Source organism: Grus americana, chromosome 10, assembly GCF_028858705.1.
Source record: "Grus americana isolate bGruAme1 chromosome 10, bGruAme1.mat, whole genome shotgun sequence".
NCBI classification, from domain to species: domain Eukaryota; kingdom Metazoa; phylum Chordata; class Aves; order Gruiformes; family Gruidae; genus Grus; species Grus americana.
In genome coordinates this window covers 13201209-13216242 of record NC_072861.1, presented here as the reverse complement: position 1 = coordinate 13216242, position 15034 = coordinate 13201209, and the positions used below count along the sequence as shown (strand labels likewise).

Genomic DNA, 15034 nt, shown 5'->3' with positions numbered 1-15034 from the left:
TCCTCTACCCAGCTGTCTGGCTCCATTGTCAATAGTGGAAAGCAAAGCCTGGTTACAGAAAGACTTAGATGAACTTCCATTGTCTAAAGAGGCTTGATTTCTAAAGGGAGACATGGATGTCTCTACCTGGTCTCATTAGCTCTTCCAGTCTGGCATATCTATATTGTTGATACATAACCTGTTTAGTTCTACCCAGCTCTAGGTAAAAATATGGCCACATGGCTAGCTGATATGTGAGCATGTTATGCCTGACATCTGATTGTGCAAGACCCTTTCTATCAAGGTGCTCTGCATTGTACGAATTAATAGATTCCTCCACACTTTGATAAGAAACATCTATTAGTGTTACTTTCCCCCACCATTCATTCTTCTGTGCAAAATAGAAGCAGAAACACAGTATATGAACAGTATCATACAAGGATTTTCTGTAGCATACAAGGGCCTGAGATGTTACACATTTTACAGAAAAAACACCCATGTGTGTTTTGTATTTCCATCTGTATTCTACAAACATCTACCCATCCAGACATTTCATGCTTACTTATTTTCAGAAGGCAAACAAATTAAGAATGCAAAAACTTTATTAGCATAAAAAGTACATATTCAGTAATCAATACGCAAATTCCTTCACAGCATCTGGCATGTTTGATACATCTTCCTGTATCTGCTACAGTTGGAGGAAGAAGGGGTTGTAAGAGGTCAGAGGTTTAGGGTTAGAGGGGGGTTGTTATTGGGGTTTTGTTTTGCCTTTTTTTTTTTTTTAAAGTTATGTAAACAATTCAGAGTGAAACCTGTACAAGCAGAATATTAGCTATCATTTGTAAACTTTAAAAAGTTAAATAAAACCAATTTCAGTAATACAAAAAGCAATATAAAAAGTATTCAGATGCATGACAAATGCATCAGAAGAAGAAAATGTAGTAAGACATATCAAGTAGTGAACATGTTTTAAAAGTTAGATCATACTGGAAATTCTCTGTAAATATCTGTATGGCTCAACATGAAAAACATTATAAAATTACTTGGTTCCATAAGAACCATATTAGAATAACAGACGGATTAAAAGGAATAAGAAATGTTTACTCAAGTTTAACATTTCAAGCTGCCTATTTGATAGAGTACTAGACAGAGGTAGATGTCCAATATTAGTGGCCAAGCTACTCTAGCAAGACCCTTTAGCTATGTTGTCAAGTTTTTACATTCAAAGCCAATGTGAAAAGGCTTCATAGGTGAAGGATGTCTTTCAAAAAAGCCAGCCAGAAAACCTATATTGCTGATGGAAGTAATTTCAATTATACTGCTGAAAGTAAAGAGTATGTAAGAATAAATCATTTACCAGACCGCTGTAAGGACACCACTGATCAAGCACTAGAGCTCACGCAGTCGTCTTAACAAAAGTGAAATTAATTTGTTAATTTCCTATGCTTATTTTAGAAGCTGAACAGTTGCTGCTTATCTGGCTTACAACTAGTCAAAATAAGATTGCAGGGTACCACGGCGGCGGATATCACATGTCCAGCAATGGAAACCACCTCCCAGTGAATTGGCATGGCGAATATTCACTTTAATTGTAGAAATGCCTGCAAGAAACATAAATTGCATACTTTAAAATTAAAATCTCAAATTCACGTGGTAAGCTTTGATCAGGACATTAGATAATGCTTTATCAGATCATAAGGCTAGATGCAAGTACGGAAAGTATTTCCTACTCATTTGTTAAGAATTTCTTTTCCCAAATTCTAGGCAGAGAACAAGCTAGGAACATAGCTGGCTTGTTTATTCCAAGTGATACCCTCAGGAATATACAGTGCCTGGAGCACAGCCAGTGTTTGATGTGTTAGGATGTGCCAGTAATAAAAAGAAAAATTCAGTTTTTGAAGTATGTGAAGAATTAACTGAAATTCTGCTACAGTGTATGACCAGGGCACATTTACATAAATCTGTGTGAGCATTTATGGTTCAGACACTGAATGGGCTCTTTCAAGAACAGAAGCATTCAAAGTACAGAGCTCTGAGTCCCTCCTTCTCCGAAAGGGGAAAGAGGCTGTTATACTTACTACCTAGGTTAAGCTTCCTCCCACTTCTTTTCAGCTCTGATGTTTCAGCTGTGGCTTAGCTTATACAGAGTCCTGACAGATGGACTAGTATCAGAAGACTTTTCTGTTATGAAGTTTGCCTTTTTGCTTCTTGGTACTTTCAGGAGCAGCTCAGTAGAATCCATCATCTAGGCCAGCAATAGTTTTGTTCCCAATAGACCCATCTTAGTCCTAGGAACTTACTGACTACAGGAGTTTATTTAAAAAACTCACACAGACTGTGAAGTTCAAGTGTGAAAGATGTGTCATGTACTCACCAGTCTTCTTTCTACCCTGTCAACTTTTGCATCACCATGTACTTATCCTGCAGCAATAGCTGGTTGGCTGTAGCACCAAGCAATCTGGTCACCCTCCTACTAACCAACCATGAGCCACAAGTAGATCTACCTACATCTTTCCCTCCCAGCATGATGGAAGCAGTTGGATTAACCGTATGAGTTCAGATTTTTAAGTCTGTATTATTATTCTTTGCAGTGAACTGTGCATAATAAGACTTTCAGATTTTATATTCAACTACAGTTCTCCTGCCACTGCATATCTAAAGGAATTCCACCCTATCATGAGGTTACATCTCACAGGACTGAGATTCTCCATAAACAAGCAGAAATACCCAAGTTAAGTGGTCTTAATTTGACAGTTTAAAGTACAATGAGTTTAAAACTAGAAAAATCTGAAAGCATTTTGGCACTGAGGGATAGCCAGCTCAACATCACTCAGCAATACATGCACTCAACCTCTCCAAGACAGATTTTGACCTCCAAACTGAATGGACAGTTTTACATTAAAAAAAGCTAACTCAAAAGCATGCTAGCAGTAACTTTAATTGCTATGCGTACCTTTATTTGCTGCAAGCTGTAGGGGGCACAAGATGCAAGAAGTCCACATTCATATGACTGAAGTATTCAGGAGATAAATCACTGAAAGATTCTTACTTGCTAATCCAATTGTTTGAGTACCTTTTCCAGTGCTGGCTGCTTTGGCTACTTGAAGCAACACTCCATTCATCCTGATGTGCCATAGCTGCTATCACGATTTTTTTTTTTTTTTTTAAGTATATGTTGAAATATGTTAGGACATACCCAGATTTTCAAACACCTTCTGAATTGATGTCTCATTGGCATCCACCATCACACGTTTCTCATCCAGCATTAGGACATTCATGGAGAGCCATTTAGAAGACATCCACAGTGGGTGATCTAAACACATGAGAATGAACTTTCTACTGTACCAATGTTGCCCCCACATTAATACTCTTATGAATAGTCTTGGAGTTTGTAGAAAAGAAAGAGTGAATATACCATCTGGGATGAGTGGCACTGGGGGGCGAATCACAGTCCAGCCTGCTTTCTTGAAGAGCTCAATCTGAAAGAGCAATTTAATTAGATTCTAAACAGGGTTCTTCAAATTATGTCCTCCAGCCTATGCCACATTTTTTCAGCCTACTTCAATATACGTGACATCCCCTTCCATCTGTTCACTACTCATTCAATTTCCACCTACAAACCTAGTTTTCATATAAGCATTTTTGAAAGCCTTTTCAAACTTTGCATACCACTAGCAATTGTTTTTACTGTTTTTGTATATGCTAGGTATACTAAGATATGTTAAAGACAAAAGGTAGCACTTGCAGTTTGGAGCCTGTGAAGTAAAGATATTAGTAACAGCACAAGAGTATTAAATTCTTTATTTTTGGTATTATTTCTTCCCATATGACTGTAAGAGTCATTGATATGAATTATACTGCCATTTATAGAAACAAACCCACCAAAAATACCACATAAAATTACGTTTGCATCATGCTTCATAAGAAAATATGCAGTTTATTTAACAAAGGGAACAAAATAAAGGCATCCTAGGGAGTAATTTGTGTCTCTAATATTTTTAACTTAATTGTGTAATTAAGAGGAGGATAATTTGGCTAAGGAGAATTGAGTTTTCAGTTTCATTGTCTGAATACTGGAAGAGCTCTTTATTCAAGTGTTACCACTAGGTAGAGCTCCGATTCTGAAAACTCAATAACTAGCCCGGCTTGCCAGGATTTAAAAAAAAAAAAAAAAAAAGCCCCCTTTCACCTGCGCACACACAACCACCCCCCATTTCCCAGTCATCCAGAACTGCCAAATCAGTTTTTAATGAAAGAAAGCTGCATCTATCTTTTCTATCTACACAGACAGAAGTTTTCCATGAAAAAATGTGAGTTTAACACAAGGAGACTAAGAGCATCCTCTTGCAAGTAAGGCTATGAAAGGGGAAGGGAAAAGGGGAGGAAAAGACTGGTTGTTTTAAAAATCATATTCTCGTAATGGATATTACAGGAGGACATTTGCACTGAAGCCACTTGCTGAGAAGAGACTAATATTGCTTCTAAGAGCTATGCTGTGTACATGGTTCCATAATCTCTGCCCCACCCAGCTCTATCCTACTGATTCAGTATCGGCTCAGCTATTGCCATGTGGTTGTACAGTTCCTGAAATCACGGGGTTCCTCACAAAAACCCTCAAGCGCTGACAATAACATGTCTGTAACAGAGATGAGCTCTTATTCTCTGGAAGACTTTCTGATCCCATTGCACTGTTTAGCAATATTAGCTTTTTCTCAAAGTGGTACATTTTATATACTGAACCATGTCTCTCCTCTTTCCTACTCTTTAAAAAAAGTACTTCTCACTTAGTTATTCCAAGCTGAATGCCTGAGCAATTACCAGCCTCCTGCCCTTGGTACAGTTAACAATACCAAAGGAGAGGCTTCCAAAACAGGAATAAAAAAAGGGGATTACTCATCTGAGCAGCAGAAAACCCTCAGTTCCTCCTTGGATACAATTAATATATTTAATTAGTAGAAGCGTTCAGAGTAGTAGTGTAACCTCTTTACTTGCTTTGATACTACATTATTACAAGACAGAACACTTCCACCATATTTGAACCATGTACATAGGAGGAACACACAACACATCTGCCTAGCCCCACAGTAAGAGAGCACAAAGAACAGTAGCAGGAAACTGAGGGAGAACAATGGCCATTGCACCGCTGAGAAAGTTCTAGAGTCAAGATGAAAATACATCTCTACGTTCCTGAACAACTGACTGAACACTATTTAAATTCAATAATTTAATATTCAAGTGTATACAAAGTAAACTTGTGGATTAGCAATTATCCAGCAGGGACCCAATGCAGCTGAGTCATTTTTAAACACAAAACACTTTCCTTTCTGTGACACTCTTACCTGATGGCAGGGACGGTCTGGGTTAGAGAGCACAAGACCAGGTCCAATGATATTAAAAGTGGCATCAATGTGCATAGGGTTCGGATCTGTAAAGGATATTATATGCACTCTATAGTCTGGTGCAAGGTGTCGTCTCATCCATTCAATGCCCATGTAATTTGTAACCTGAAGACAGGACAAAGTAAATTTCACTATGCTAGAATACAAACTGCATCCAAGCTTAGTTTGTCTAAGGTTTTATTTAAATAAATATTTAAGGCCAAAATAATAGATTGTCTTACTGCTAAGGGGTCAGCTAAAGGCTGTCTCATCCTGTATATCAGACATTCTACGAATAGCAACTTTTGTAAACACTCTTATTTTAGTGCTGTTCAGGAATTTAAAAAGACATAAGTATCAATCATTAAGATAGATGCCAAAACTGTTGGAAGAAACCTTTGTTTACCTGGCTCCTTTGTACAAAGATATCTCTTCCAGCTCTAATGAAGTCAGCAGCATCAAAGCATGGCTCAAATTCAGTAGTTACAAATTTTCCCCGAGCAGCCAGTTTATGCCTGTCTTCAACAGTGCGGATTGGATAATCCTAGTTATAGAAAAAGGAATAACAACTTCAGGTTGGAGATGGTAAGTGAAAGTTTTCAAACTATGTGCTACTGAAGAGTATTTTGAGATTAAGAAAATATGTTTATATTGACAGCTAGTATGTTCCTTGGAAGTGGTTTGGTTACTCGTTACTAGAAAAAAAAAAGTAAGCATAAGTGTGGAAGTTTAAGTAAAAAGTTTTAAGTACATTCAAGAATAGATTATAAGAGACAACAGCTATACCAAGAAGTTAATTGCTCTTCAGAGCCCTGTCTCTATAATATTCTGACTTCTGGATCAAAACTATTCATTACCAGTAGAGTTTCAGTCCAACAAATCACTGCACAGTGACAAAAATACTGCTGTGCATGCTATTTCCTAACAAAGATAGACTCCTTACTTTTTCCACATTTTAGAATGGAGCAGCACTTCAAACTAGAAGGTAGATCTTCAGGAGTTTAAATAGATTTTAGAATGATACAATGCAATTAAGAACAAATGAGGTGTAAAAAACAGCGCAAATAAAAACTACTGGATAAGTAGTTTCTATACTTTAGAACGCGCTCTGGAAGTTTCCTAATATTGACAGATTATTCTAAGGTAATTTTGTTTAACAAAGACTTCTTCGCATCATTGATAAGATGTCAGTGTTCCCAGAAAGTTATAATAATTCCACAACCAGTTTTACTGCACTTATTGTGGATGCTTTTACCAAGGTTCTAATGCATTTGGGGGTCTATAGGAAACTACCAAAATTGTCTGAGTCAAGATTATTGCAAAAGAAAAAAATTAAGAAAATATTCACTTAAATATTTGGAAGGTAAATTCCCGCAGTTTAGATCCTCCACTATTCCTTTTATGTAACTTTCAAAATACTAATCATCATGCAAAACAAGGACTATGAAGTTTTTTTCTATTACAAAATATATATTCTTTCCCACTTTCCTGATAAACTCAGGACATGTGGGCATTCTTCAGGGAATTTTAATTCTTTAAAGTAATCTTTGTGATGGCTTTCTAGCATTCCTTCCTCTTTAGTAATGCTAAGTTACAGCCAGTAATCAAAACAATTCAAAGCAGACTTGAACTCAATACACGAAACTTCCTGTTTCTTATTCCCTAATTGCACACACTCAGTTTCAGCTGGAAAGGCTATGGAATATTTGCATACAGTAGAAAAACTAGAAGTTTCCAGAATTGTGGTGTGTGTGTGTCCTCAATTTTGCAAAACCTAGATATCAGGTTGAAACTATCAACAAAATTCTATATAACCAGAACTGAAGTTCTGAAGAAAAATGATAGTAATACCTGATCATAGAGTTCATCTGCCATTGTGGGTTTGGGGGCAGTTGTCCACTTAGCACCACAGTTGAAATAATCTTTGATTATGCGTCTATATGCTCTGTACTCAAAGAACCGAGCACGCCAAGCCATAGGCGCCTCAATAATTTCATTTCCCACCACCAACAGGATGTCTCTTGGCATGGCTGCATACATACCTGAAAGGAAAAAGGCCATTAACCTATGAGACAAATACGCTTTTCTCAGCTCTTTCAGTTTATTCACTTTTCACCCTCCTTTTTACCATTATGTCTATCCGAAAGAATGGCAAAGAGCATCTTTGGCAAAGTCAGGAAACCAACACATAATTTGAGGTCCTTACATTCTTCAGCAAGTTTTCAAAGTGACTTTTTTTGTTCAAAATACATGAAACTTTTGATACAAAGCCTCACTCCTAACATGTTCACAGCTAGATGAAAGCCATCCACAATCTACAAGCCTCCACTTCATAATTTGGTTAATGGAAATTAACTAGACAAACGCTTATGAATTACTCAGATGACTTTAAGAGGTGATGATAGGTAGCAAGTTTTCCAAGTGGACTTCATTTCTTTATATGCCATCCTTTCAAAAAGTTATAGCACAGAAGAAGAATTTCATGGAACACAAAACTAGTGCAGGAAGCAGTCCCATTAGACTTTTCACTAACATTATCTGTTCACTAATGAATGTGAATTCCACTAGAACATATCTGACATGAAAGGAGCCTGGAGACTATGCTTGATGGAAAGCTGAGTATAAGCCAGTATGCTCTCACTGCAAATACAAGGAGGATTGTGGCCAGTAGAGACATTCAAATTTCCTTGACACTAGTGAGGATCCTCCTGGAAAATGGTTTCCAGTTTTGGCCTCCATAGCCTTTTGTTGGATCCATCTTAAACTATTGAGACAGTCAGGGGGGCCTTATAGCGCACGACCTGGGAGAAGTGGAGTGACCTCATCTTATTTCACGTGGCAAGTAGGGCACAAATAGCTAACAGCATATAGCTACTTTCAGGGCCATTAAAAATGACACATGGACACTTCTTGGTAGTGCCAGTGACAACACAGCAAGGGAATCTGGCAACAGATGCTGGTGTGGGAAGTTCAGGTTAGGTATTAGGAAAACATCTTTCATTAGGAAATCCATGCAGCACTGAAATAGGTCAGCAAACCAGGTGGCAGAATCTCCATCCCTGGAGATTTTCCAAGTTATAGCTACATAAAGCCATCACTGACCTCATCTAGCACTGGCAATAATCCTGCTCCAAGCAAGAAGGTAGGCTGGATGACATCTAAAATGTTTCAGACAAGAGCTAAACAGACAAGGCCTTCAACAATTGGAGAACATTTACCTGTAGACTCAAAATCAGGTGTTTTATATTTCACAGACCAGTCAATTGGATCAGGTCTCTTGACAATTACACCTTCTCTTTTCAAAATATTGCACATCTCTTCAATTTCAGCAATAGCTTTTTTTAAATGGTCTTTGGGGAAGCTCTGGCCTCCAAATTTCTGATAAAATCCCCAATACTTTTCATATGTGTTAGCCTAAAACAAAAGGACAGGTAAGTGACAAAGAATAAGCATCAATTATTTTGACAGAGTGAAATAGATGCATAAGACACAATTCTTAATGCTCAAAGTTTCTTGTTCTTCTTTCACTGACTTCCTATTGTTTTGTACATGTTATGGCCCTAACATGTTGTAGTGTGCTTTGTATTTGATTCCTACAATATTTTGAAGAGTTGCTAAGAATTGTTAATGTCCTGCTGAGTCTTCTAAAATAAAAGGGTGGCAGATGAGGTTGGGGGACAGGGGAGAGGGAAGGAAGGGAGAAGCGTCAACGCTTCAGATAAATGCTCAATTATTCCTGTTTGAGAATCCCTATCCTGGTAGCACTCTGCTGTCTTTGTTTTTTGTCTTTACTACTTCTATTTATATGCACTATTGGTAAGGTTTCACTCAGATGTTTTATGATGTGCATGTGTCCGGTCATTAGACTTACGTAAGTGCAGGTCTTAGACTAGTTGTGAATGGCTGATGTCCTCACGAATACTTACATACAGTAACAAAGTTAAGTTTCAGCTGTATGTGCTAAGCAGGCTCATTGAACTAGCAGACAGCTTCAGTACTGGTGACAGACTATACATGTAGCATGATGCCCAAGGAAAAAAGTCCTCTAAGGAACAGCAGAAAAAAAGGGAAAGCTACTCTGGAATGTGGAGAAGTACACATTTCATTCCCACTTGCAAGTTTAGTTTGACTTTTAGATGGGATTTTCAGGATATTTCATTTCCTCATATTTTTGGATATAGACAGAGCAACAGCTTATATTACCTGTTTCTACTGATGGAAATACTATTATAAAAAAATGTAATAAATATTTCTAGATGTGTGTTCCCCTCTTTAGCCATAGCCCTACAGAAAGTCTCATTATTTACCAAAACACAGATGAAAACCAAGAGACTACATTACACCTCAGTTAGTATGTAGTGGCTAATATTGCCAAGTGGCCATGAAAGATTTGGTCCTTCTTACACTAGAGCTGTACAAACACACCAAACACTATAGATTCTATTTAATAAGGCTAGCAGACATGTTTTTAAATTAAAACAACCTTGAGCTCATCTCCAAAATGCATATATCTGTAGCCACCTTGTTAAAAACCTCACTGCATTACTGTCACAGTGGTGACATCAGGAATTCTAAAGTCATCCCAAGTACAGGTAACAGAAGGGGCCATACTTCAGATACAGCAGCAGTCTAGAAAATGCAAGAGATATTAAATTCACCTGTCAGGGTTGGATTAAATCATTTAGAGGCTTAAATCCTCTGCTCCTGAAATCATAGAATAGAATCCTGTGATAGTCTTCTCAAATTAAAAGCTAATTCAAAATAATGTCATAGTTCTCATGGTTAAGAAAATCCAGACATATAGTCAAAACAAATGATGCTGCTTCAGTTATCTTTGAAAGTACTTCATTCAGATTTATAAGCTGTGAAACCAGCAGTTTTTGATGGGTCTCTGATAACACTAACATGACAGAGGAACAAGTACATATGGAGCCTTTCTGGAACAACAGCAGAAAGGGTCAGGATCAGGTGAGCAAGAGGTCAGGTGTTCCTTCTTCCAGAGTTCTGCTCATTCAGGCAGCATGAGTGACAGCAATGGGATGCAGGAGAACCTGCCCTTCTAAATATGAGGTTCTCTCCTGATGCCGCAGTCCCGACTACCTTCCAGAAAGCAATGTTCTGGACAAAAACAATGCAATGACGTTTTTTTGTACCAGTACTGTCAGTGAGCCCCGAGCAGACAACAGCATTCATCTGAAAGCATGCCTGATCTCCTTTAACAGGCCAGGCTATCTACTCTGTTCTCTACTATTTCTGAATGTTTGCCCTATGCTAGAGAGGTAAAACAGAAGGAAGAAAAAATTCAACCTTTTAGACATCCTTAACATTTATTTAGAGAGCCCAGGCAAAGGTCTCAGCATGGCCATCCTGCTCCTCCAGTACTGAAGTTTCTTCCCATCCTTCTTGAAGGAATTTTTTCTTTTTCTTTAAGTAAGGTCTTGGGTAATTTGATCACCTCAGACTTGCCAGCTGTTCAGAAGTCACATGCAGATCACATGAAGTGCCTAGCATTCCTATGGAAACCTGTTCTGCTAATGAGACAAATTTGTGCTAAGGAGTAAAGCTAGTTATTTTCAGAGCCACCCATGATGTATTTGAATACTATTAATTCCCAAGAGGTGCAGCTCCCCTCTTCACCAGGTGTCCTCTAGTACTGCTTTTTTTTCAAACCTGGAAATGACACTTGTGTTGCACTAATATGATGGTGTAACCTTAAAGTTACAGCAGAGTAAGGGTTAACACCACTCACATTCCCTACCTTCTGAATAACTGGGAAAAGGGCATAAGACTCTGACATCTATTTCATACCAATTCAGGAATGGTATTTTAGGCCCCTTTGATCATACGCATACAACTCATTTCAGCCTGTTTAAGTACCACCATGGCCAGGACATAGAAAAGAACTTTAATCTCAATGTACCATATAACCTACTGTTTAAGAGTAACTGAGAAACGATAGCAGCATTTAAGAAAGACTCTCTTTTCAGAAAGAAATTTAAGAGTATGCTGTAAAGAAAAGATTGTCTTTAAGAAACAGCAGAATTACTCTCTATAGTTGCTACATATTTTAAACATTTGTTGTGCCTAATAATTAACAATGTTAACACTCGAAATGTACCTTAAAGCTAGTAATGACAGTTATTAAATTTAGTACATTGAAACAGAAATTCAGATCAAAATGCTTTTTGCCTAATTCAGCAGTAAACACACCCCCCAGCTTCTCACTCAAGATATAATGATCTGTGGTAATTAATACCTCTTCACCAAAAATGCATTATTATTCACAAAATATACTGAAAAACATTGCAGAGTACAAAGCTATAACGCTTAACTGTTTGACTAAGTGTCAACTGCTTCAGAAGAATACATGTGAACTGTGATAATTTTGACCAAAGTTTTAATTCAAAAAAGGGCACCTTCCTAATTAATGTAGTTGTTAACCTCCTACTAAAGATTTCCCATGTTTCCCAATAGTGTATTTACCTCTACATAACCTACACAACCCATTTCAAGCTCCCAAAAGGATATGCAATAAAGTGTCAGCTCATTAATATTCACCAGATATGTAGGGCTCCCTATTCAATTCATTCCTTCCTCCTTCTTGTGCCAAGCACATCATTCCCACATCACAGCAAAAAGACTTGTGTATACCAAAACCACATCTCAATGTACAAGAGGGTGCTGAATGCAGTCATACTTCCGGCACTTAAATATTTTGTAAATAAACATGCACACAGTCTTAAAACACAAAACTTAGAAGTACCTCAAAGCGAGTATTTACCAAACTGTTTTAATTTTAGATGTGTGTTTTTAAAGCATCTCAGGCCCAAAGCCTCAATTTTTCTTTATACAGCTCAAATTTGCTAGTTTTAAACTGCAGTTTTTATAACCAATGACCCTCATTCATACTTGGCAGAAGGCATGTGGTACACATCAACCCTGGTCTTGCTACTTACAGGGACAGTAACAGGGATTTCTGGCTATTGTATTACACTGGAGCAACACACACATACACACCTTACCTTTCAGCCACACAGCGATTTGAACAATAACTGAATCTATTTGTATCTTTCAGTATTGGCAAGGTAGGATTTGGACTACTGTTTCAATTATTCGGCAACGCCACCAGGTAAAGCTACCGTTGGAGTTTCTACAGCAAACAAAAGCAGAGAAAACTAGAGGAAACCACATCTCAGCTGGCATGCTCTATTAATATTACCTGTTGTGGCCAATGTATCCTTTAGATTTGACAGTTTACATAAAGCAAAGCTAAAGCATGCTTTAACCCCAAGTAGGTATTTGAATTGCAGAGGTAATCCTATATTTTGGCATTCCTCACTGAGCTTTTGATATGGCATGTAACAGAAAGTGAAGTTCTGACCTCATTTGATTAGTTACGTCTTAATAGACAATAGAAGCAGACTAGCTGTATACCATGTCACACTTCAGCAAACTGGACATTTGAAAGAGTATTTTTTCTGACATTAAAGCAAGCCCTTGGTCACTACAGAGTTTTGCCTCATTTAATGTTACAATGTAAAAAAGTTAGACGTGTTTTTTCCTTACTCTTTCTGTACATTCATTATTGCAGTTTTAAGTACATAAACGCACATACATACACTTGTATATTAGAAATGCCAATCCTCATTTCACTTCTTTTTCTGAAGCTGCTAGAATATTTTTGGAGTGTATGAAACAGGATTCCAGAGGTTGGTAGCTGAGCTTCAGCTTTCAAGGAGTAAATAAATGTCATAATGAAGTCAGTAGTAAAGTTTTCATTACACTCACTGGGGCCAAGATATCATCTCAGATGTCCCAATATAAATCAAATTATTATTCTTCTATCTGGGGATTAGAACTACCAAACTGCAGTAATTCATTCAGACTCCTCCAACCACTTTTGCCCACAATCATAGCTCAGATTTTAAAGAAAAATACACAAACATAAAAGAGGCTAGGGGAAGAGAAGACTTCTCTACAAGTACATCCTGAACTCCCTCTAAACTACTATTTCCAGCACTTTAAACATTTTTTCAGTATCTTTGTTTGCCATTCCTTCAACGTCAGATCAGAAGAATTCCCCCCCCCCTTTTTTTTTAACCAAGGTCTTCTGGTCAACTTTGTCAAGATATCCTTTAAATTTTTACTAAGGTCTCTTCAGCAGAAGTAGCATGCCAGCTCATTTTGCTATGATAGTCACAGATTACGTGCTGCCTTGGAGACAGTACTGTACTGTGACACTGGAAGAGAACGATTCAAGATCATACCCACAAATGCAGGTAACAACACATACTCAGCAACTTTAAAGCCCAGGTAAAACACACAGTAAAAATCTGGAGCAAGCCCATTGTTTGAGTGTTCCTGTTCTAAAATACAACATTTCAGACAACAAAGAAATGTGGATTTATTTAGGTTGCTGTTGTAGTTTCAGGCACAGAATACCCCTGAAAAATACAGGAGTATGTCTTTCCATACAATACTTCCTGTAGCACATAAGAGTTGCAGTGAGCTATTTAAACAGAATGGTCCTGCTAGTCTACAGCTATAGAACTCAGTCTTCCTCAGACTATCGTGTAGAAAACTACACTTTTTATCAAACAGTAGCCCTACTTAGTTTTGAGCCCAATTAAACCTTCATCAGTTCTACCAACTATCTCAAAAGTTAGAGTGTGTACTTTGATAGCATCAGGGTTTTATTACTAGAGCAGACTGCACATATTAGAGATTGTCTCTACTACCGACTTCTGTTAAAACAGCTAATTCAGTTGAAAGTGGAAATAAAAAAGCAAATCCCTCACCAACATGGCTATGCTGTAGAGTTTCACAGATGTAAGCAAATACTTTGAAAGAAGAATCCTCAAGACTAAACACTACACCTTGTGCACTGTAAAGCTTAAACAAACCGTATCTATAAAAATCTCATTATTTCCTCTTTAAGGGTTTTTCTTATTGTTTACCTTAACCTCCACGGAAAAAGGTGGGACACAAGCATTTTCAGCTCTTCCCACAATGACCTCTTCCAGTGGGTCCCATTCATTGTATGAGCAAACAGGACAGTTCTTAGGCACAGGGCTAGTAGCCTTGTCATCAGCAGCACAGGTGTTCTGGGAGGCTGTAGCTGCCTGGGTGCTCTGGAAAGATCGCTGCACCCATCCTGTAAAGACTCTTCCAAGCTTAAAAGAAAAATAAGAATGAAAATTAGGTTTCCCTTACAAAAGGCAAAAAATCAATGGTTTAGTCCCCAAGTGCCTTACCCTGTAATCCCAAGGCAATCTACATTATCTGGAGCACTAACAGAAACACGCTGTTTGTTACAGCCATACTCGATACTTCAAGGACAATTTTTTTGTAATGGCATATGAGCACAGCATTGACAGTGGCAACTGGAGTCACCGAACTCCGTGCTGCTGACCTGGGAGAATGCATAGGTGACCCCGAGTCAAAGAAGCCTATAGCCGTCCCCCATCGCTCGGAGCACCCCACACCCGCCAGCGCAGAAGGGCCACGCAGGACCTCCTCCCGAGGTGAGCATCCTCAACCCCAGCCCCCTCCGAGCCCGGCGGGGGATCTGCGCGGCACCAACCCGCGAGCCGATGTAATGCGCCGCCTCGGCTCCCCGACTTCCCCCCCGCAAGCACCGCACTCGCAACATCTCTGCTAGCAAGACGAAACAAAAC

At 38.3% G+C, this 15034-nt stretch overlaps 1 protein-coding gene across 1 annotated transcript; it reads right to left on the bottom strand.

The window, feature by feature from the left end:
* Positions 1-563: 563 nt before the first annotated feature.
* On the bottom strand, positions 564-15034 carry GATM (glycine amidinotransferase). Its single transcript, XM_054836366.1, has 9 exons — positions 14941-15034; positions 14315-14530; positions 8576-8771; positions 7209-7399; positions 5764-5901; positions 5319-5483; positions 3395-3458; positions 3176-3292; positions 564-1580 (listed from the first exon to the last, which is right to left on the bottom strand). The coding sequence occupies exons 1-9, from the start codon at positions 15007-15009 to the stop codon at positions 1468-1470; spliced, it is 1269 nt and encodes a 422-aa protein (XP_054692341.1). The 5' UTR covers positions 15010-15034; the 3' UTR covers positions 564-1467.

What these genes read in the sequence shown, in the direction of transcription:
- GATM (XM_054836366.1), bottom strand. Translation starts at nt 15,009, where the DNA reads ATGTTGCGAGTGCGGTGCTTGCGGGGGGGAAGTCGGGGAGCCGAGGCG. An exon ending in ACCTGATTTTGAGTCTACAG is followed by an intron (nt 7,400 to 8,575) that starts GTAAATGTTCTC and finishes TTTTCCTTTCAG; the next exon opens with GTATGTATGCAGCCATGCCA. An exon ending in CAGATGAACTCTATGATCAG is followed by an intron (nt 5,902 to 7,208) that starts GTATTACTATCA and finishes TTCTATAACTAG; the next exon opens with GATTATCCAATCCGCACTGT.